General features: G+C 46.8%; 1 protein-coding gene across 4 annotated transcripts in view; it reads right to left on the bottom strand.

The window, feature by feature from the left end:
• Positions 1 to 24859, bottom strand: part of LOC138674932 (solute carrier organic anion transporter family member 1B3-like) — a 78178-nt gene that overhangs the window by 15977 nt on the left and 37342 nt on the right. For 2 of the 4 annotated variants that reach the window (XM_069762766.1, XM_069762767.1), the window contains exons 2-12: positions 23523 to 23652; positions 19593 to 19734; positions 19385 to 19517; positions 19189 to 19304; positions 17881 to 18027; positions 17681 to 17779; positions 8322 to 8531; positions 7668 to 7832; positions 6746 to 6941; positions 6508 to 6673; positions 647 to 834 (exon numbers count right to left, since the gene is read on the bottom strand). In XM_069762766.1, the coding sequence (XP_069618867.1) occupies positions 647 to 834; positions 6508 to 6673; positions 6746 to 6941; positions 7668 to 7832; positions 8322 to 8531; positions 17681 to 17779; positions 17881 to 18027; positions 19189 to 19304; positions 19385 to 19517; positions 19593 to 19734; positions 23523 to 23639 (1679 nt within the window). In that variant the 5' untranslated portion in view covers positions 23640 to 23652. The remainder of the gene's footprint in view (positions 1 to 646; positions 835 to 6507; positions 6674 to 6745; positions 6942 to 7667; positions 7833 to 8321; positions 8532 to 17680; positions 17780 to 17880; positions 18028 to 19188; positions 19305 to 19384; positions 19518 to 19592; positions 19735 to 23522; positions 23653 to 24859) is intronic. The other 2 variants (XM_069762768.1, XM_069762769.1) reach the window with 1 other exon arrangement.

The raw sequence follows: 24859 nt of genomic DNA, 5'->3' as shown, positions 1-24859 counted from the left end.
AATCTCCCGATATCTTCCCTCACGTAATCTCTGGTCCTCCCAAGACCTCCTTCTCTCAACCACACTTATTCGCTCCTCACCCAACCGTCTCCAAGACTACTCCAGAATATCCCCCATCCTCTGGAATTCTTTGCCCCAACACGTCCAACTATCAACCACATTTGGATCCTTCAGACAGAACCTGAAAACCCCCCTCTTCAGGAAAGCCTACAGCCTGCACTGACCCCATTGTCTCCTCACCAACACCGGAGCTACCGCCTCACCAACACCGGAGCTACCGCCTCACCAACACCGGAGCTCCTGCAACCCTCAACCTACTGTCTCCTTCCCCACCATCCTGTAGACTGTAAGCCCCCGGGGGCAGGGTCCTCGCCCCTCTGTATCAGTCCGTCATTGTTAGTTTACTGTATGTGATATTTGTAATTTGTATGTAACCCCTTCTCATGTACAGACCATGGAATCAATGGTGCTATATAAATAAATAATAATGATGATAATACTGCCTCCTTGTCTCTCCCTGTAAATTAAGTAGGTACAGATAGTACTGCCTCATTGTCTCTCTGTGTAAACTATGTAGATATTTTTCCTATTAGAGTATTTTCTTACAATTGGTAGTAAAGCGTCAGTTATGATGTTGGGCACTGACCAGAGAAGGATGACGTAGCTCGGGGATCCACCAGTTGCATGTACAAGGGTTGTGAAGATCTGTGTGATGACGTAGATGAGGAACATCCTGTCACAAGTGTCACCACGTGGACACGAGCCGAGCGCCACCGACGAATTCACTGATGGTAGCAAATCCAGGGCCTCAATGCAGGAGCAATTGTGATAGACCTGAAATATCCCAGGACATCGTCTGACCGCTTCTCTTATCATACATCATTATAATCATACATCTCACCGACCATCATAAATCTCTTCATACATCTCACCGAACATCATAAATCTCTTCATACATCTCACCGACCATCATAAATCTCTTCATACATCTCACCGAACATCATAAATCTCTTCATACATCTCACCGACCATCATAAATCTCTTCATACATCTCACCGACCATCATAAATCTCTTCATACATCTCACCGACCATCATAAATCTCTTCATACATCTCACCGACCATCATAAATCTCATCGTACATCTCGCCGACCATCATAAATCTCATTGTACATCTCACCCACCATCATAAATCTCATCATACATCTCACCAACCATCATAAATCTCTTCATACATCTCACCGAACATCATAAATCTCTTCATACATCTCACCGACCATCATAAATCTCTTCATACATCTCACCCACCATCATAAATCTCATCATACATCTCACCAACCATCATAAATCTCATCGTACATCTCAGCAATCTCATAAATCTCATCATACATCTCACCGACCATCATAAATCTCATTGTACATCTCACCCACCATCATAAATCTCTTCATACATCTTACCGAACATCATAAATCTCATTGTACATCTCGCCCACCATCATAAATCTCATTATACATCTCACCAACCATCATAAATCTCTTCATACATCTCACCGAACATCATAAATCTCATCATACATCTCACCGACCATCATAAATCTCTTCATACATCTCACCCACCATCATAAATCTCATCATACATCTCACCAGCCATCATAAATCTCATCGTACATCTCAGCAATCTCATAAATCTCATTGTACATCTCACCCACCATCATAAATATCATTGTACATCTCGCCGACCATCATAAATCTCTTCATACATCTCACCGAACATCATAAATCTCTTTATACAACTCACCGACCATCATAAATCTCTTCATACATCTCACCGAACATCATAAATCTCATCATACATCTCACCAACTGTCACACTAATATATAAAATGGAGTAGGATTTTTGATTTTCCCTGTTATCACGCACGCTGTGGGCTCTGACCCCCCTTCTTTCTTTGCTTCTGCTGCTGTGTGTGTGTGAATTCTAAACCTCTCATTCCCTTTCCCCGCCAGAATTTTTAAGACCTCTTTAGCTGCAATAGACAATTCTCCCATCTAGTACAAGCCTAAACTGGTCTAGTCTCTCTCAAAAGACATGAGGTTCTTTGTTCTATTATAGTAAGATATTGGGCCACCGATTTGGGCTAGGAAAATAAGGAGTATATATTGCGAATTCCCATCGGTACATCTGTCAATCACTGTAAGCGCTAGCAGCTAAATGTGAGTACAAAGTGTGGATTTCTCCTGAACCGTGTGGACCAACTAGTCCGAGAAAGCACATTTTAATATAAGGTGAATGATGGGGGTGCTGTGACTTTGCCATGTTCTGAAGCCAAGGTATGAGAATTATAAGTATTGCTGGTACAATCTGTAACTTTGAGGAGAGGGGAGGGTGAAAGCAAACCAGCCCCTTTAGTGATGTCACAAGCCTGCAGGTATAAGTGACTACACTCCACCCAGCCTTCATTCTTGCCTGGGATTGCACTGCAGAAAGACCTGATTCACTGGGATATTTGGGCTCTGCCTACCAGCATGGTTAGCCTGAAATAACTTTAAGCAAAATGTGAGTTTTATCTTTCTTTAATCCCTGTTTATTTTATAATTGCTGTACATACTTTTTCTCATATTGTAACATCTTTCTATATCTTTTATAAACACTGCCTAATCTTTTGGAGTAAACTATAAATTTACTAGTTTCGTGTTCTGCATGCTCTGTGAAAATTTTCATGTACCTGAAGTAATTACGCTACTAATTTGGGTTGGCTCGAACGCCTCTGTGAGAAATCTGATCTGATGGCAAGGAAGTTTGTTCTGGGCCAGGTGGGTACCGCTGGTAGCGATGGAACGGGGTTTTATAAGCTATTGTCTGGCTGCGGCCTGAGCATTTATAATTCCTTCGCTGCAGCGTGTCTGCTAGCCAGTCCACAGAGAAGCGGCCTGTCCAGCGACTAATTATCGCAGGTGTAGTTCCCTCACTGACCTGAGGGTAATGGGGCGCCAGAGAGCTGCACGTTCCGAAGCGGAACTGGAAAGCAGGATATACATACCGTAAATCCCTGCAGTTCGTGATATTGTAGCAGCAGTGGGATAACTAAAATAAGCCCCTGCGGTAAATTGATAGATCAATAGCCTTGTTTGTGTTTTCATCACATTGTAGCAGTGGAGGGATAACTAAGATAAGCCCCCCTGCACATGTGATAGCCGTGTGCTGGCCAAAGGTCACCCCGATCCGTGACCCATTGGTGTCGGCACGGTGGGAGTCGTGACACCGACCATCATAAATCTCATCATACATCTCACCAACCATCATAAATCTCATCATACATTTCACCGACCATCATACATCTCATCGTACATCTCACCTACCATCATAAATCTCATCATACATCTCACCTACCATCATAAATCTCATCATACATCTCACCGACCATCATAAATCTCATCGTGCAGTTGATACTAGAAGTTTTCATCCACTATATATACAGACACATCTGCAGGTTTTTCTCAGTATCTGACATGAAATCAGAATGAACCTTTCCCGTTTTAGGACAATTAGGATTACCATAATTATTAATATTTTCCAAATGCCAGAATGAGAGAGAGAGAGAATGTTTAAGGCATTTTTATTACTGCAAAGACAAATGTTTTCATACACTAAGATCACTATGCCTTTACCCAATCTGGACTGCCCATATGATGATGTGTGTTTGGAAGCTTCTGATAGGTTTCTGACAACATCAGAGTTAATTAGAGACACACCTGTGGATGTATTTTGATGCACACCTGAAACACACTGCTTCTTTGTGTCGCATCATGGGAAAGTCTCAAGAAATCAGCCAAGGTATTAGGAAGAGAATTGTGGACTTGCACAATTGTTTCCTTCAATAAAAAGAGTTAAAAAAAAAAAAAAAACATCTCAAGGCATCAGCCAGGAAGTTAGAACTTGGTCGGAAATGGGTCCAAATGGACAATTACCCGAAGCATACTGCCAAAATGGTAACAAAGTGGCTTAAAGGGAACCTGTCAGCAGGATTGTGCACAGTAACCTACAGTGTCAGGTCGGCGCCGTTATACCGATTAGGGCTCATACTCACATGCGAGAAACTTGGATGAGTCTCGCACGTCAATACCCGGCACTGCATCCAGCACTCGGATCGGAGCATGCAGCCGTGTAGCAATACATGCAACCGCACGCTCCGCTCCTGAGTTCCGGGTGCAGTGCCGGGTATTGACGTTCGAGACTCATCCAAGTTTCTCGCATGTGAGTATGAGCCCTAATCAGGATAACGGCGCCGACCTGACACTGTACGTTACTGTGCACAATCCTGCTGACAGGTTCCCTTTAAGCCACTTTGTTACCATTTTGGCAGTATGCTTCGGGTAATTGTCCATTTGGACCCATTTCCGCCCAAACTTTATCTTCCTTGCTGATGTCTGGAGATGTTACTTCAGTATTGCCACATAATCTTTCTTCATGGTCCCATCTATTTTGTGAAGTGCACTAGTCCCTCCTGCAGCAAAACAACCCCACAAAATGCTGCTGCCACCACCGTGTTTCACAGTAGGGATGGTGTTCTTTGGCTTCCAAGCTTCTCCCTCTTTACTCCAGTCGTAAAGATGGTCATTATGTCCAAAAATTTCAGTTTTAGTTTCATCAGGGCACAGGACGTCTCCAGAAATGAATGTCTTTGTTCCTGTGTGCATTTGTAAACCTTAATCTGGCTTTTTTTATGTTTCTTTTGGAGTAATGGCTTCATCCTGGCAGAGTGGCCTTCAGCCCATGTTGATACAGTACTCTTTTCACTGTGGATATTGACACAATCTTACCAGCTACCACCATCATCTTCACAAGGGCTTTTGCTTTTGACCTTGGGTTGAAATGCACATATCCGACCAAATCATGTTCATTTCTGGGACACAGAACCCATCTCCTACCTGAGCTGTATGATGGCTGGACATTCCCATCTTGTTGGTACTTGTGTATAATTGTTTGTACGGATGAACGAGGCATTGTCAGGTATCTTGAAATTGTACCCAAGGATGAGCCAGACTTGTGCAAGTCCACAATTCTCTTCCTGATATCTTGGCTGATTTCTTGAGACTTTCCCATGATGCTACACAAAGAAGCAGTGTGTTTCAGGTGTGCATTAAAATACATCCACAGGTGTGTCTCTAATTAACTCTGATGTTGCCAGAAACCTATCAGAAGCTTCCAAACACATGACTTCATCATATGGGCAGTCCAGATTTGGTAAAGGCATAGTGATCTTAGTGTATGGAAGCTTTTGACTTTACCGTAAGTAATAAAAACGCCTTAAAACATTCTCTCTCTCTCTCATTATTCTGGCATTTGGTGAATATTAATAATTATGGTAATCCTGATTGTCCTAAAACGAGAAAGGTTTATTTCATTTTCATGTCAGATAAAAAGAAAAACCTGTACATCTCACCAACCCCTACACGTGGCACTACGGTAATTATTAATCATGCACTGATTATTGCCCTGCACTGATGACTACTACACGTGGCACTAATTATTACCCTGCACTGATGACTACTACACGTGGCACTGATTATTACCCTGCACTGATTATCACCCTGCACTGATTATCACCCTTCGTTATTACCCTGCACTGATTATCACCCTGCACTGATTATCGCCCTGCACTGATGACCTCTACATGTGGCACTGATTATTACCCTGCACTGATTATCACCCTTCGTTATTACCCTGCACTGATTATTACCCTGCACTGATTATCACCCTTCGTTATTACCCTGCACTGATTATCACCCTGCACTGATTATCGCCCTGCACTGATGACCTCTACATGTGGCACTGATTATTACCCTGCACTGATTATCACCCTTCGTTATTACCCTGCACTGATTATTACCCTGCACTGATTATCACCCTTCGTTATTACCCTGCACTGATTATTACCCTGCACTGATTATCACCCTTCGTTATTACCCTGCACTGATTATTACCCTGCACTGATTATCACCCTTCGTTATTACCCTGCACTGATTATTACCCTGCACTGATTATCACCCTTCGTTATTACCCTGCACTGATTATCACCCTGCACTGATTATCACCCTGCACTGATGACCTCTACATGTGGCACTGATTATTACCCTGCACTGATTATCACCCTTCGTTATTACCCTGCACTGATTATCACCCTGCACTGATTATCACCCTGCACTGATGACCTCTACATGTGGCACTGATTATTACCCTGCACTGATTATCACCCTTCGTTGATTATTACCCTGCACTGATTATCACCCTGCACTGATGACAACTACACATGGCACTGATTGTTACCCTGCACTGATTATCGCCCTGCACTGATGACCTCTACATGTGGCACTGATTATTACCCTGCACTGATTATCACCGTTCGTTATTACCCTGCACTGATTATCATCCTGCACTGATTATCACCCTGCACTGATGACCTCTACACGTGGCACTGATCACGTCTGGCCATGGCTCACACTCACTGTGTTCTTCCCCGATCCCGTGGATGATGTGCATCCGGCCAGACACGCTGACATGTAGGTGACATTATTCGCCCCGCACACCGGGTCCCACTGCTGGGTGGAGCACGAACAGTTGGCGTTACATGGGGAGAAGAAGCGGCCATCTCCTAACGTGTCCAGCTTGCTCCTAAGTTACATTAGACGTCAGAGTCCTGACCCCACATTCTTTGCCTCTATCTCTATAATCCCCCGGACTCACCCGTTATAAGACACGGTGATCCCCGCCACCTCCCCGTTATCACAGCCCATCATGAAGACAGACATAGACATGATGAAGGCCACGAAAAAGCAAGTGAAGACCAGTTTGGAGGTGGACAGGATTCCAAGCTTGTACCTCTTCATCAGGAGGCCGCCCAGGAGCATGCCGACAGCTGCCGCCGGCAGGGTGGAAACTCCTGCTCACGATAGAAAAAACGCAAAATAATCTGCACATGTGAACATCACCGTAGACTATAATAGTATAATGTATAAGGGGCTTGTGTCATCTCCATGAAAAGCTCAAAATAGGGGAGAGACGGGGTCAGAACGAGGCCTCAGTGGTGCGACTACAGGCAGGAGTGATTGCATGCAGATCACACCCTGAGGACACACCCTGGGGACAGTGGCACGGGCACTCACCGGTGATGAAGTTGGCCCTGGACACCCTGAGGACACACCCTGGGGACAGTGGCACGGCACTCACCGGTGATGAAGTTGGCCCTGGACACACCCGACAGTGGCACGGCACTCACTGGTGATGAAGTTGGCCCTGGACACCCTGAGGACAGTGGCACGGCACTCACCGGTGATGAAGTTGGCCCTGGACACCCTGGACACACCCGACAGTGGCACGGGCACTCACCGGTGATGAAGTTGGCCCTGGACACCCTGAGGACACACCCTGGGGACAGTGGCACGGCACTCACCGGTGATGAAGTTGGCCCTGGACACCCCCCACAGTGGCACGGCACTCACCGGTGATGAAGTTGGCCCTGGACACCCCCCACAGTGGCACGGCACTCACCGGTGATGAAGTTGGCCCTGGACACCCTGGACACACCCGACAGTGGCACGGCACTCACCGGTGATGAAGTTGGCCCTGGACACCCTGAGGACCCACCCGACAGTGGCAAGGCACTCACCGGTGATGAAGTTGGCCCTGGAGATGGACTGTCCATACTGCTGCTCCATGTACTTGGGCTTGTAGGTGATGAACCCCAGGAAGCTGTTGGTCTGCAGGAGGGTGATGAGCAGCAGCATGACGTAGAGGCGGTTACCGGCCAGAGCCTTCAGGGAGAGGGCAAAGCCTGCAGCCGAGGGATAGGCGTCAGGACCCCCGTCATCACGGCTCTTATATACAGAGGCCCTATGCCCCTCATGTAGGATTTCTGCTTGGTGTCAGTGACTTTTAGGCTATGCGCCCACTTTGCTGAATTTTCTGCTTCAATTCTGCATACCCTTAGCAGGAAAAACGCATGCGGATTTAGATGCGCTTTATACACGTTTTTACCGCATATTTATTGCATTTTCCATGTGTTTTTCAAGTGGATTACAAGCGGATTTCTAATGCATGTCTATGGGTGCGGAATTGCCGCGATTCCGCAAAAATAATGAACATGGTGCGTTTTTTTCCGCGATGTGTTTCCGCCGTAGAAAAAAAACGCAGCATGTGCACATCAATTGCGGAATGCATTAGAAATGAATGGGATGCTGATTGTAAGCGTTTTTTAGCGTTTCCAAAGCGGAAAAACCATTCACTGACAGCAAGCAGCGGTGTTAGTACTGTCTGCTCTCACCTTCTACTGTCGCTTTTTGATCAATGTGTGATGGTTCCGTCTCTTTAAACTTCTTCCCCTCGGGGGACGGCTGCGTTTCTTTCGTCTTCATATCCTTGGGCAGGAAGCAGAAAGGGATCCCGGCCATCAGGTTGACGACTCCGGCCACTATGAACCCGAGCCACCAGGCGCCCACCCAGCGCGAGTCCTGGGGTGTTATGGTCAGCGTGTCTACAGGAGAAAGTCGGCAGCAGACTCTTACAGAAAGCCGTGCAGGAGGGTAACGGTGATCTGACCGTCAGGCTCCATATCTCACCATCCACCACTGCTGAACATGAGACCGCCATCATCTTACAATCACTTCCATCTCGCACATATCTGTGACTTGTGGTTCTTTAGCACATGATCGGTTCTGCAGATTCTCGTCAGGTCGCTGCTTTGTTGCTGTTTTGCTCCTAAAGATCTACATTGTAATTATTTTATTAGTATTTGTGAATCCCCCTTTGGCTTTTACCACTGTCTGGATCCTTTTCCATCAGATTCTAGCAGGTCCCCACCGATATCTGACCCCAGGTCTCTTCTTCACGTTCCCCCTGTTGGTGCCCATTGGTCGCCTCACTGGGGTCTGTATATGGCTGTTTCTTCTCCTCTCCCCACAAGTGTTGGATTGGGTTGAGGTCTGGGGACAATCCGGCTCCTCTACCTCATTGTCACTGACCCACTTCTTCTCCATTCTCGCCGTTTGCTTCGTGTTGTTCTGCTGGAGCACTGTGTCGTCCTTTTCATACCCATAGTACTGGAGTGTACGGAGCAGCTCGTCTTGTAGGATTCTCACATATATCGAGACCACCATCGTTACTGGCCAAGTGTCCAACACTTCTTGATGTGTGACATTCCCGGCTCATCAGGCTTCCTCCACCGAACTTGTCATTTCTTCAAGCTCCTTATTCCCTTGTTTCCTCCAGACCCATTTGCAGCCATCAGAGCCGTCTATTGACTTTCATCTCATCGCTCCAGATCACCCGTTTCCAATCTTCTACTGTCCATAGGACAATATTGAAGTCGAGGCGTCTTCACCTTTTTTCGGGTCACCATTCCAGCCTTGTGTAACGCGCTTCGCAGGGTGCTAACATGGACGTCTGTGATCTCACTATTATACGAGCCTCCTCCACTGTCGTGTTTGTCGCCCCAGAACCAATAGACCTTCAGATGCTCCGACTTGGTGACTCCGATATTTGTCCTGGACGGCCACCTCTTGGCTTCTGAATGGATGAACGGACTTCATTTCATATTCTTCCAGCTGTCATGGCGCTCACATTATGCAGTTTGGTAATTTTCGTGGCCGAGAGACGGCTATCGGTGATCTGGATGATGCGGTTTCTCTTTTCTTGGGAAATCTTCATGGCGGCTCCTCAATTCCAACCAGTGATCTTTCACTTGGGAATCATCCTAATAACACGGAGCTGTGAGGGAATCTGAGGACAGGATTATGTTGTAGTATTCCGGCAGAGAAAGATTATTCCACCACCAGGAGCAAAACAGAAACAATGCAGCGACATGAGGAGAATCTGAAGAACTAATCATATGCTAATTAGCTGCACGTCAAATTTATGTGTGAGATAGAAAAGATGATTGTAAGATGATGGCGGTCTCACGTGAGAGGCCGTGGTGGATGGTGAGATATGGAGCCTGGCAGTCACATTTTACTTACGAGTCTATAACAGCTGTAGATTATATACTATACACTGTGCTCCAAATTATTCTGCAAAATGGGTTTTAGAGTCATAAAGATCTAAATTTTTGTTTTTCCCATAACCTCATGGATGGTTTGTGCTTTGGGATCTTTGGATCACTGACATCAATCTCAGACCCCTGTGATAATTAGTTGTCAGGTGCCCAATCACAGGAAAACTCCTTAAGAAGGATGTTACATATTATTAAGAGCCACAGGTTCAAAGCAATATGAGAAAGAAAAAGGATCTCTGCTGCTGGAAAGTGTCACATAGTGCAATGCCTCAAGCAAGGTGTGAAAACATTGGATATTTCATGGAAACTTAATGGTGATCAATATATTGTGAAGAGATTTGTCACTGATACAGAGCAGATGGGGTCCTGCAGATAAAGGCACAATGAGGAAGGTCTTGCAGATAGTCACGATGAAGAAGGTTCCTGCAGATAAAGGCATAATGAGGAAGGTCCTGCAGATAAAGGCATAATGAGGAAGGTCCTGCAGATAAAGACACAATGAGGAAGGTCCTGAAGATAATGGTACAACGAGGAAGGTTCCTGCAGATAAAGGCATAATGAGGAAGGTTCTGCCAAACAAATTAATCAGATTTAGAGAACAGCTGCTAAAATCCCATTTCAAAGCAACAAACAGATAATTAAGCTGCTGATGTCTGTGGAGTCAGCTGTCCTCAAGGTCTCGGATCCTCCAGAGGATACAGATGGCTGGATGGTGCAGATGGATGGTTGGTGGATGGCCACCATGTCCCAACAAGGTCTCAACGTCAGCAAAGTGATTGAACATTGCACTGACTCATCTGTGTTCAGGAAAATACCAGCATTTGTGTAATAATGTGGAGCGCGGTGTACAGTACAGACCAAAAGTTTGGACACACCTTCTCATTTAAAGATTTTTCTGTATTTTCATGACTATGAAAATTGTACATTCACACTGAAGGCATCAAAACTATGAATTAACACATGTGGAATTATATACTTAACAAAAAAGTGTGAAACAACTGAAATTATGTCTTATATTCTAGGTTCTTCAAAGTAGCCACCTTTTGCTTTGATAATTGCTTTGCACACTCTTGGCATTCTCTTGATGAGCTTCAAGAGGTAGTCACCGGGAATGGTCTTCCAACAATCTTGAAGGAGTTCCCAGAGATGCTTAGCATTTGTTGGCCCTTTTGCCTTCACTCTGCGGTCCTGCTCACGCCAAACCATCTCGATTGGGTCCAGGTCTGGTGACTGTGGAGGCCAGGTCATCTGGCGTAGCCCCCCATCACTCTCCTTCTTGGTCAAATAGCCCTTACACAGCCTGGAGGTGTGTTTGGGGTCATTGTCCTGTTGAAAAATAAATGATGGTCCAACTAAACGCAAACCGGATGGAATAGAATGCAGCTGCAAGGTGCTGTGGTAGCCATGCTGGTTCAGTATGCCTTCAATTTTGAATAAATCCCCAACAGTGTCACCAGCAAATCACCCCCACACCATCACATCTCCTCCTCCATGCTTCACAGTGGGAACCAGGCATGTAGAGTCCATCCGTTCACCTTTTCTGCGTCGCACAAAGACACCGTGTTTGGAACCAAAGATCTCAAATTTGGACTCATCAGACCAAAGCACAGATTTCCACTGGTCTAATGTCCATTCCTTGTGTTCTTTAGCCCAAACAAGTCTCTTCTGCTTGTTGCCTGTCCTTAGCAGGGGTTTCCTAGCAGCTATTTTACCATGAAGGTCTCCTGCACAAAGTCTCCTCTTAACAGTTGTGGTAGAGATGTGTCTGCTGCTAGAACTCTGTGTGGCATTGACCTGGTCTCTAATCTGATCTGCTGTTAACCTGCGATTTCTGAGGCTGTGACTCAGATAATCTTATCCTCAGAAGCAGAGGTGACTCTTGGTCTTCCTTTCCTGAGGCGGTCCTCATGTGAGACAGTTTCTTTGTAGTGCTTGATGGTTTTTGCCACTGCACTTGGGGGCGCTTTCAAAGTTTGCCCAATTTTTCGGACTGACTGACCTTCATTTCTAAAAGTAATGATGGCCACTTGTTTTTCTTTACTTAGCTGCTTTTTTCTTGCCATAATACACATTCTAACAGTCTATTCAGTAGGACTATCAGCTGTGTATCCACCAGACTTCTGCACAACACAACTGATGGTCCCAACCCCATTTATAAGGCAAGAAAGCCCACTTATTAATAGGGCACACCTGTGAAGTGAGAACCATTCCCGGTGACTACCTCTTGAAGCTCATCAAGAGAATGCCAAGAGTGTGTGCAGTGCCCCAGCGTCCTGATCGTTGCACTATTATCATTCTCCTCTAGGGGGAGTGGCATTACATTTGGAGGCAATAAAAGACAACTGAATCCAGGTATCACAAACATACAACACATTTCGCACTCCAGGCCACCAGGGGGAGCTATGCTCCTATTTATTAGGGCACTCTTGACCCTTAGGTAAAACTGGTTGCCTGGATAGGAAGTTAGGCAGTTGCTGGCTGAGCTTTGCTGAGGTAGTTGGTCCCTGACAGGGGTGGGATCCTGTCAGAGCCTGAGACAGAAGGACACGGAGCTGCGCCTGCCCTGAGTGCGGCAGCTTCCAGACAGAGACACTGAAAGAGAACTGTATTGTAGAGAGGGTGAAGAAGTCATAGCAAAGGAGTGGATATCAGAGGATTTCTGCTCTGCACAGGCTGCCTCCTTCTGGGGCGCAGGATCCCAGTAGGCGGAACACCGAGGGAGCAAAAGTCCTTTATGCGCTGCTCCAGAGACTGGCAGGACAGCTAATTTCACATTACCTGCCCGCCCTATACCCAGGAGGGAAGGTGACACCCATGAGATGCCGGAGCATGATAGAGTCCCTGGAAAAAACCTCAAGATAATACGGGTTTGTCCTATCCATCTGGGGGACAGAGAAAGACATAACATCTAGAACATCTACAACAATTGTGAGGACCTTATGAGAAGCTCAGCAGGTAGGTAGTGCAACACCCAGGCACTAGAGGAAGGCTACTGATTTCCACCTGGATAAGAGGACTCTGGATTCGCTTTCAGACCGGCCGGACTCTGCCTGCCCTGTAATCCAGTGCTCTGGACTGTGGATGCAGAAGCCTTCAGTAAAGGTAAAGAGACTGCAACCTTGTGTCCTCGTTCTTCACTGCGCCTCTCACCATCCACCATCTATACTCTGGGAAGCCCTGGGGACACACTTCACCTGTGGGAAGGTATACCATCTAGCTGCCATAACATCACCCCAGACGACCCCTAAGCAGCGTCGGTCACCCTGACCGAACACCACAGGTGGCGTCACGAACATTATCCCTTTAAAGGCCTTTCCCCTTTTACATGGATGTCCCACGGGCCACGGACTGTGTCAGCCACCGTGACATCCCCTTGTGAACCACAGAACCCGGTACCGAGTACCCCTAGCAGTAATCAAAGCAAAAGGTGGCTACTTTGAAGAACCATAATTTCAGTTATTTCACACTTTTTTGTTAAGTATATGGAGCGTCCCCGTAGGGCAGCGGGGTACTTGGTACCGGGTCCTTCGTTTCTCAGGGGGATGTCACGGTGGCTGACCCAGTCCGTGGCCCTCGGGAGTTCCATTGAAAATGGGGGAAAGGTCTTTAAAGGGATAATGTTCGTGACGCCACCTGTGGTATTCGGTCAGGGTGACCGACGCTGCTTAGGGGTCCGCTGGGGTGATGTTATGGCAGCTGGATGGTATACCTTCCCACAGGTGAAGTATGTCCCCAGGGCTTCCCAGTGTGTAGATGGTGGATGGTGAGAGGCGCAGTGAAGAACGAGGACACAAGGTTGCAGTCTCTTTACCTTTACTGAAGGCTTCAGCATCCACAGTCCAGAGCACAGACCACAGGGCAGGCAGAGTCCGGCCGGTCTGAAGGCAAATCCAGAGTCCCCTTATCCAGGTGGAAATCAGTAGCCTTCCTCTAGCGCCTGGGTGTTGTAGTACCTTATTGCTGAGCCTCTCATAAGGTCCTCACAACTATTGTAGATGTTCTAGATGTTATGTCTCTCTCTCTGTCCCCCAGATAGATAGGAACAACCCGTATGACTGATGGCCTGAGGCTTTTTACAGGGACTCTAGCACGCCCCGGCCCCCACAAGTTGCCACCATGCCTCCTGGGTATAGGGCAGATCAGTAACTTGGAATTAGCTGTCCTGCCGGTCTCTGGAGCAAGGCATAGAGACTGTTGCTCCCCCGGTGTTCCGGCTACCGGATCCTGCGCCTCAGAAGGAAGCAGCCTGTGTAGGGCAGAACTCCTTCTGGTTTCCTCTCCTTATGCTATGACTTCTTCTCACTCTCTACAATACAATTCGCTGTTTGTGTACCTTCTTAGGATGTGTTCTATTTTAACCTCCCTTCGACTCTTTGCATTACGGAATGGAAGTTGCACAGGCAGTGCGCATGCCTGAATTGCCCTTGTGGACACTACTTTGGCGCTTGCGCATTCACTCCTGTCTATATGCCGGTGAACGTTCCCTCGGAGAACACAGTGCCTGCGCAATCTCTTGCTATTGAGTAGTGCTAACTTTCGTGTTCGTATGCGCATGACCGGAAGTCGGTCCGCTTGTTACACGCCGGACATCCATTACAACGCCGCCACAGCCTCACAGGTGAAATTTATTTTTGTGTTATGGTGTATATATAAAAGGCGTATGTGGGACATAATTTCTACAACCTTCCCCTGACGAAGACGCCGTAGTAGCGTCGATACGCGTGGGGCCGTCACCCCCCTCTTGGACTTTCTTCTGTCAGTTACCCCTCCCCGTACATTTCAGCCCTTCTAAGGGGTACACGGATTTTGTGTACCTGCCTTTCTGGCAAGCCCTTCTCTTTCAGTACCCTGGCTACCAAGGGACTGGATTGGTATTGATCTGGATTCGATCCCATATTAGGTGATGTATGATAGGGGTTGTCAGTATTCAGGGGTGTAGCAGACGTGCGTACATATGGTGCAGCATCGTATTGGTTGTGGTGATATTCTGTGCACTCTTTTCGCATGCCTGCTCTCCAATTAGGGGCTATAGATCTTATTCCATAACTGCTATAGTATGGGTCTAGACGGGTTATAGCACGGGGCTTTGATCATTTTTAGTGTGACCATTTTGGACTATATGATTGTGCTATTCTGATCTCATGCCCTGTGCATTATTTGTATGTTCATGTACATCATTTAGTCCTGGAGGAAGAGGGTTGGTCTGTTTTGTTTTTAAATGTTTTTAATTGTGTGTCCTGTTTATTGCCTTTTTGCTGTAATGATTTGTTAAAATAAAATTTATTATATATGGTTGATCCCAGTTTGTGCATATCCTTTTCTTGTGTTCTTTCTGATATTGTTTATATGCACGTGGCTGATCGCCTTTATATTATGTGCGGTGCCCGCCTTTCTTCGTTGTTTGTATACCTTCTTAGGATGCTGCCGCACGTCGGGCAGGCGCAGCTCCGTGACCTTCCGTCTAGGCCTCTGACAGGATCCCACCCCTGCCTATCTTCCTATCCAGACCACCAGTTTTACCTAATTGCGAAGAGTGCTCTAATGAATAGGAGCATAGCTCCCCCTGGTGGACTGGAGTGTGACGTGTGTTGCATGTTTGTGATACCTGGTAAAGAGATCTCCTTTATTGCCTCCAAACGTAACATCACTCCCCCTAGAGGAGAATGATATTACTGCAACGACCAGGACCCTGGGGCGCTGCATATATAATTCCACATGTGTTAATTCATAGTTTTGATGCCTTCAGTGTGAATTTACAATTTTCATAGTCATGAAAATACAGAAAAATCTTTAAATGAGAAGATGTGTCCAAACTGTACAGGTCCTTCTCAAAAAATTAGCATATAGTGTTAAATTTCATTATTTACCATAATGTAATGATTACAATTAAACTTTCATATATTATAGATTCATTATCCACCAACTGAAATTTGTCAGGTCTTTTATTGTTTTAATACTGATGATTTTGGCATACAACTCCTGATAACCCAAAAAACCTGTCTCAATAAATTAGCATATTTCACCCATCCAATCAAATAAAAGTGTTTTTTAATAACAAACAAAAAAACCATCAAATAATAATGTTCAGTTATGCACTCAATACTTGGTGGGGAATCCTTTGGCAGAAATGACTGCTTCAATGCGGCGTGGCATGGAGGCAATCAGCCTGTGACACTGCTGAGATGTTATGGAGGCCCAGGATGCTTCAATAGCGGCCTTAAGCTCATCCAGAGTGTTGGGTCTTGTGTCTCTCAACTTTCTCTTCACAATATCCCACAGATTCTCTATGGGGTTCAGGTCAGGAGAGTTGGCAGGCCAATTGAGCACAGTAATACCATGGTCAGTAAACCATTTACCAGTGGTTTTGGCTCTGTGAGCAGGTGCCAGGTCGTGCTGAAAAATGAAATCTTCATCTCCATAAAGCATTTCAGCCGATGGAAGCATGAAGTGCTCCAAAATCTCCTGATAACTAGCTGCATTGACCCTGCCCTTGATGAAACACAGTGGACCAACACCAGCAGCTGACATGGCACCCCACACCATCACTGACTGTGGGTACTTGACACTGGACTTCAGGCATTTTGGCATTTCCTTCTCCCCAGTCTTCCTCCAGACTCTGGCACCTTGATTTCCGAATGACATGCAAAATTTGCTTTCATCAGAAAAAAGTACTTGGGACCACTTAGCAACAGTCCAGTGCTGCTTCTCTGTAGCCCAGGTCAGGCGCCTCTGCCGCTGTTTATGGTTCAAAAGTGGCTTTACCTGGGGAATGCGGCACCTGTAGCCCATTTCCTGCACACGCCTGTGCACGGTGGCTCTGGATGTGTCCACACCAGACTCAGTCCACTGCTTCCTCAGGTTCCCCAAGGTCTGGAATCGGTCCTTCTCCACAGTCTTCCTCAGGGTCCGGTCTCCTCTTCTCGTTGTACAGCGTTTTCTGCCACATTGTTTCCTTCCAACAGACTTACCATTGAGGTGCCTTGATACAGCACTCTGGGAACAGCCTATTTGTTGAGAAATTTCTTTCTGGGTCTTACCCTCTTGCTTGAGGGTGTCAATGATGGCCTTCTTGACATCTGTCAGGTCGCTAGTCTTACCCATGATGGGGGTTTTGAGTAATGAACCAGGCAGGGAGCTTATAAAAGCCTCAGGTATCTTTTGCATGTGTTTAGAGTTAATTAGTTGATTCAGAAGATTAGGGTAATAGGTCGTTTAGAGAACCTTTTCTTGATATGCTAATTTATTGAGACAGGTTTTTTGGGTTATCAGGAGTTGTATGCCAAAATCATCAGTATTAAAACAATAAAAGACCTGACAAATTTCAGTTGGTGGATAATGAATCTATAATATATGAAAGTTTAATTGTAATCATTACATTATGGGAAATAATGACATTTAACACCATATGCTAATTTTTTGAGAAGGACCTGTATGTGTCTCCTCTAGATGATATATATAATTCCTGTAAATTATTAAGGTGCCCGTATTTGGGGTCCACCAGCTCCTGGCAGTGACGCCCACCGGGGACACTTGTATATAGGGGACATGATGATACGATGACGTTTCTGTGAGCGCGGGGATCGGTAGATCTGTATCATCATCATCATCATCATCATACATCGTAATCAACTCACCCAGATCCACAAATCCAATGTCGACATAAAGCTTCGCGAATAGCGAGCTGAGCATGAACCCGGCCATCGGGCCGAACATGGAGATGGTGTGCAGACAAGCTGGGGGAGAAGAGCGGCAAGGGTTAATGCACCATAATAATCACCAGGGGGACCCCAGAAAATCATCTGATGTAGCCCGGACCCCAGGACACCACCATTACCTATGTAGAGCGGCGTATTCTCCGTCCCAGCAAAGTCATCAATGTAGGAAATTCCCAGAGGAGTAATAGGAGTCTCCCCGACTCCTCGCAGCAGGTTCCCCACCAAAACACAGACCCACATGTACGAGCTCGTCTCCCGCACACACCCTGAGAAGACAGAGGAGCAGAGCTGAGGGTGGTGTTACATAGGACTGCAGGTGACATCTCCTACGTTATCTGTACTCAGAGAGTGATCACTGTGTGGTGTTACATAGGACTGCAGGTTACATCTCCTCCATTATCTGTACTCAGTTATCACTGTGTTATCTGTTGTGTTACATAGGACTGCAGGTGACATCTACTACATTATCTGTACTCAGAGAGTGATCACTGTGTGGTGTTACATGGGACTGCAGGTGACATCTCCTACGTTATCTGTACTCAGAGAGTGATCACTGTGTGGTGTTACATAGGACTGCAGGTGACATCTACTACGTTATCTGTACTCAGGGAGTCATCACTGTGTGGTGTTACATAGGACTGCAGGTTACATCTCCTCCATTATCTGTACTCAGTTATCACTGTGTTATCTGTGGTGTTACATAGGACTGCAGGTGACATCTACTACATTATCTGTACTCGGAGAGTTATCACTGTGCTATCTGTGGTGTTACATAGGACTGCAGGTGACATTACTACATTATCTGTACTCAGAGTGGTGTTACATGGGACTGCAGGTGACATCTCCTACGTTATCTGTACTCAGAGAGGGACCACTGTTATCTGTGGTGTTACATAGGACTGCAGGTGACATCCACCACGTTATCTGTATTCACAGAGTGCCGCACAGGGCAGATTGTTGGCAGCGGTGATGAGCCCAGGCCGCGGTGCAGAGTCTGCCGCGTTCTCCTGACTTCTTCTCGCTCGCTTTGTCTGTCCTCTCGTCTGTGTCGCTTAGTGGAGAGCGTGGACCAGCGGTGACCGTACCCTGACCTCCACTGCGTGGACCAGCGGTGACCGTACTGTGACCTCCACTGCGTGGACCAGCGGTGACCGTACTGTGACCTCCACTGTGTGGACCAGCGGTGACCGTACTGTGACCTCCACTGTGTGGACCAGTGGTGACCGTACTGTGACCTCCACTGTGTGGACCAGCGGTGACCGTACCGTGACCTCCACTGTTAGCGGACTCCGTTTCTGCAGCGTTGCGGCCATGTGTGACCCTTCCCTTTTGTAATGTCGCGATACTACTGAAGTTGAAATGTGTCTCGTACGTTTTTACGCCTTTTTGGACGTTTGATGGTCCGGAGTTGGAGTCGGGTCTCTTACCTTCTTTCATGTCTTCGGTCAGGGTCCTGTTGGCCAGACATGGAGAGATGCTGTAGGCGCGGCCCGTTGAATTGTTGAGAGGAGTCATTTGTGCCCTCGCGACTTCATATTTGTAACTATGAAGAGACAATGTTGGTCAACGCCACTCTGGAGCCAAGGCTCACGACATACTGCTGGGCGATGGCGCTTTACGTACGGCCCCATGAAGAAATGCGGCATCGCTGACAGGAAACTGCCCAACGCCATCAGGAAGCAGCCGGCAGCGATGATCCGCGGTCTGTGGAACTTCGCCCCAAAGTAACTGACAAAGGCGATCACCAGCAGGTTCCCTGGACGGAGGAGAATGTGAGAGCAACAAGACAGTGCCACAGGGGCAAAACTGATATCAAGGAGACAATGCCTACCAAACTCGAAGCTGCCATCCACCATCCCCGCCGTGGAGGAGGAAATGTCAAAGCGACGCTCAATCTGCGTGATCGAGCTCTTCACGTAACTCCCGGAGTACGCCTTGGCGAAGTAACTGAAACAGAGAGCGACCAGGAAAGTCTACAGGAGACAAGGAGGAAGATGATCATGAGGAGGAGTATGAAGAGAATGAGGAAGAGGTAGATGAGAAGGAGGAGGCAGGAGATGAGAGGGAGAAGGAATAGGATGAGAAAGATGAGGAGGAAAGTGAGGAGGCACATGAGAAGAGGATAAGGCGGATGATGGGGATTAGGAAATTGAGAAGGAGGAGGAAGATGAGAGAGAGGAGGATGAGGATAATATAGAGGAGGAAGAAGAAGATAAAGTGGGTGAGGAGGTGGAATAGAGGAGGAGGCTGAAGAGGAAGATGGGAGGATGAAGAGGATGAGAGGAGGAAAAAGAGAGGAGGATGAGAAAGTCAAGGATGAGGAGGAGTATGAAGAGAAGGAGGAAGAGGCAGATGAGGAGGAGGATAAGGAAGATGGGAGGAGGAAGAGGATGAGAGGGAGGAGGAATAAGATGAGAAAGATGAGGAGGAAAGTGAGGAGGCAGATGAGAAAAGGATAGGGAGGATAATGGAGGATTATGAAATTGAGAAGGAGGAGGAAGATGAGAGAGGAGGATGAGGATAATATAGAGGAGGAAGAAGAGGATAAAGTGGGTGAGGAGGTGGAATAGAGGAGGAGGCTGAAGAGGAAGATGGGAGGATGAAGAGGATGAGAGGAGGAAAAAGAGAGAGGAGGATGAGAAAGTCAAGGATGAGGAGGAGTATGAAGAGAAGGAGGAAGAGGCAGATGAGGAGGAGGATAAGGAAGATGGGAGGAGGAAGAGGATGAGAGGGAGGAGGAATAAGATGAGAAAGATGAGGAGGAAAGTGAGGAGGCAGATGAGAAGAGGATAGGGAGGATAATAGAGGATTAGGAAATTGAAAAGGAGGAAGAAGATGAGAGAGAGGAGGATGAGGATAATATAGAAGAGGAAGAAGAGGATAAAGTGGATGAGGAGGTGGATTAGAGGAGGAGGCTGAAGAACGGAGTGATAAGGATGAAGATAAGGTCGAGGATACTGTGGAGGAGGAAGATTATGAGAGTAGGAGGGTGAGAATGAAGAAGCTGATGTGAGGAGGAAAATGAGGGGGATGCGGAAGATGAGAAGTAAAAGCTACATGAGGAAAATGCTGAGGAGGAAAATTATGGAATGATGCAGAGGACGAGTAGGAGAAGGATAAAGGGGAAGCTGAGGAGGATTGGAGGGAGATTAGGTGGAGGGAGCTGAGTTGGATGAGCTGGAATATGAAGAGGAGGAGTGATGTAAGAGTGACATACATAATAACACATACATGCTAGCCACCTTAGGGAGAGACCCAAGTTGGGCTAAATGTAGCGGGACGAAAGAGACCGAAAAGCCCTCTACTTAAAGGAAATACATAGTGGATGCTTTCCTGAAACGGAAAGTACTTGCAAGCAGCATAATACAAAGAATAGCAGGTTTACCCAGAATCCTTTGCAGTAGGCGGAGCTATGCAAATCATCTCTTTCCACCCCTGTCTAATCCACAGCGCTTGGAACCGCCAAGCGTGCAATGCTGCGGATTAGTTTCTAAATTTACACAGCCAACCAATTCCTACCTGTGGACACGTGTTTCGGGCTTTAGGCCCTCATCAGCACAGGGCTGGAATTGGTTGGCTGTATGGAGTGGGGCTCGGTGAGCAAGCGATACATACATGCTAGCCACCTTAGGGAGAGACCCAAGTTGGGCTAAATGTAGCGGGACGAAAGAGACCGAAAAGCCCTCTACTTAAAGGAAATACATAGTGGATGCTTTCCTGAAACGGAAAGTACTTGCAAGCAGCATAATACAAAGAATAGCAGGTTTACCCAGAATCCTTTGCAGTAGGCGGAGCTATGCAAATCATCTCTTTCCACCCCTGTCTAATCCACAGCGCTTGGAACCGCCAAGCGTGCAATGCTGCGGATTAGTTTCTAAATTTACACAGCCAACCAATTCCTACCTGTGGACACGTGTTTCGGGCTTTAGGCCCTCATCAGCACAGGGCTGGAATTGGTTGGCTGTATGGAGTGGGGCTCGGTGAGCAAGCGATACATACATGCTAGCCACCTTAGGGAGAGACCCAAGTTGGGCTAAATGTAGCCCAAAGAGATGATTTGCATAGCTCCGCCTACTGCAAAGGATTCTGGGTAAACCTGCTATTCTTTGTATTATGCTGCTTGCAAGTACTTTCCGTTTCAGGAAAGCATCCACTATACATAATAACAGTAGACCCTGTGCAGTACACATTGAGGATGGTGTTCGGATTTATGGAGATGGTGTAGGAATTCTGCGAGTGTGATTGAAGGAGTGTAGATTGTTTTTTGGTGTAGAATCCATGGGAGTTTGCAATATACAGTATGCTGGAGGGTGTAGGACATCTGCAGGGGGTTTAGGACATCTGTATGAGGAGGTAGGGCATCTGTAGGAGAGTGTATGACATCTGTATGAGGTGTAGGACATATGTAAGAGGATGTAGGACCTCTGTAGGAGAGTGTATTGCATCTGCAGAAGGATGTATGACCTCTGTAGGAAGGTGTAGTACATCTGTAGAAGAACGTAGGACCTCTGTAGGAGAGTGTATGACGTCTGCAGGAGGTGTAGGACATCTGTAGGGGGTTTAGGACATCTGTAGGATGATGTATGACGTCTGTAGGATGATGTATGACCTCTGTAGAAGAATGTAGGACCTCTGTAGGAGAGTGTATGATGTCTGCAAAGAGGATGTAGGACATCTGTAGGGGGTTTAGGACATCTGTAGGAGGATGTAGGACCTCTGTAGGAAAGTGTATGATGTCTGCAGGAGGATGTAGGACATCTGTACGGGGTGTAGGACATCTGTAGGATGATGTATGACCTCTGTAGGATGATGTATGACCTCTGTAGAAGAATGTAGGACCTCTGTAGGAGAGTGTATGATGTCTGCAGGACGATGTAGGACATCTGTAGGGGGTGTAGGACATCTGTAGGAGGATGTAGGACCTCTGTAGGAAAGTGTATGATGTCTGCAGGAGGATGTAGGGCATCTGTAGGGGGTTTAGGACATCTGTAGGAGGATGTAGGACCTCTGTAGGAGAGTGTATGACATCTGTATGAGGTGTAGGACATCTGTAGGAGGACGTAGAACATCTGTAGGAGGACGTAGAACATCTGTAGGAAAGTGTATAATGTCTGCAGGAGGATGTAGGGCATCTGTAGGGGGTTTAGGACATCTGTAGGAGGATGTAGGACCTCTGTAGGAGAGTGTATGACATCTGTATGAGGTGTAGGACATCTGTAGGAGGACGTAGAACATCTGTAGGAGGACGTAGAACATCTGTAGGAGAGTGTATGGCATCTGCAGAAGGATGTATGACCTCTGTAGGAAGGTGTAGTACATCTGTAGAAGAACGTAGGACCTCTGTAGGAGAGTGTATGACGTCTGCAGGAGGTGTAGGACATCTGTAGGGGGTTTAGGACATCTGTAGGATGATGTATGACCTCTGTAGAAGAATGTAGGACCTCTGTAGGAGAGTGTATGATGTCTGCAGGAGGATGTATGATATCTGTACAGGGTGTAGGACATCTGTAGGAGGATGTGTAGGATTCTGGGGTTTGAGTTTTCTCTCTATTTTTTTGTCCATCGCTCTATTACCCTGTTTGTAAATAGTGACTTTGGCTGACAGAATTGTTCTTTTGAAGAAGTGACCCTTCACCGCTGTGTGTTCAATACTCTTATCTTCTGCAAATATCCAGCTGGACCCGGGGTAAAGTCTGATTGTTAATAGGGTCCATTCTGTCCATCACCCACCGGTAGTACCCAGACATGCAAATGGTGTTACCTTTAGTGAAGAGCAGCAGGACGCCCCCTTCTTCTGGGGGTTTGGGATGGCCCCATCATTGGTGGGTGCGCTGATGTTCAGATTGTTGAGTTCGCTGGTCTCTTTCTCTGCCGCCATTTATACAATTATCCTAAATGACAGCAGTAAATGTGGAATCAATAACCTGCCTATCAAGACCAAACTATTATAATGTTATTACAGTGGGCACACAGATGGAAGGACACGATATGGGCCCTCTGCAATCCAATAGCCCATCCCAATGCACAATTCCATCCGTTTTGGAGGTAGGATGGCCCCCTAACCTCTTGTGACCCCTGTATGGCTGCATAAGGTGCACCAATGGTATGTCAGCCCCTCATCAGTTCTGCGTGTTACTCCAGTCACCTCCAGAGCTGCAGTCACTGTTCTGCTGGTATGATGTCTGTTGGTGTTCCGCTGGCTACCTGGCCGGTCTCTTCCTCTTATTCCGCCTGACTCCATTAAGGGTGTAGGTATGATGCAGGATGGTGGTATCTTGCTGGGTTCGGGGGATGACCAAGCATTTGGCTCTGGCTGAAGGAAGAATGTAGTTCTCTGAAAAGTCTCAGGATGAACCATTTGTACACCTTGTCTGCGACTCACCATCTTGTGACTATTTCCCAGCGCTGATTTTTCTGCAAATAAAGGAGCTAAGTTGCGACCATTTGTGGCTCGGAGTCAGAAGACGCCATAGAAGAGCGCTGGATGATGGTATCTTGCTAGGTTCGGGGGATGACCAAGCATTTGGCTCTGGCTGAAGGAATAATGTAGTTCTCTGAAAAGTCTCAGGATGAACCATTTGTACACCTTGTCTGCGACTTACCGTCTTGTGACTATTTCCCAGTGCTGATTTTTCTGTAAATAAAGGAACTGAGTTGCAACCATTTGTGGCTCGGAGTCAGAAGACGCCATAGAAGAGCGCTGGATGATGGTATCTTGCTGGGTTCGGGGGATGACCAAGCATTTAGCTCTGACTGAAGGACGAATGTAGTTCTCTGAAAAGTCTCAGGATGAACCATTTGTACACCTTGTCTGCGACTTACCGTCTTGTGACTATTTCCCAGTGCTGATTTTTCTGTAAATAAAGGAGCTAAGTTGCAACCATTTGTGGCTCGGAGTCAGAAGACGCCATAGAAGAGCGCTGGATACCATGTCGGAATACCTCAGTGCCACGTGACTCCGGCCGCCGCGTGGCAAGAGCCGCAGGGATCCCGATGGGATCAGGTCGTGGACATTATAGTGAAATATTTCCAAGCTGTTGAAATTACGAGAAAGCTGTAATTCTTTCCTGTCTTTCAGGTTTCATTTTTACCATTCTC

The sequence above is a fragment of the Ranitomeya imitator genome, chromosome 4 (genome assembly GCF_032444005.1).
Source record: "Ranitomeya imitator isolate aRanImi1 chromosome 4, aRanImi1.pri, whole genome shotgun sequence".
NCBI classification, from domain to species: Eukaryota; Metazoa; Chordata; class Amphibia; order Anura; family Dendrobatidae; genus Ranitomeya; species Ranitomeya imitator.
The sequence above is the reverse complement of the archived record's forward strand: the minus strand, read 5'-3'. Positions and strand labels throughout refer to the sequence as shown.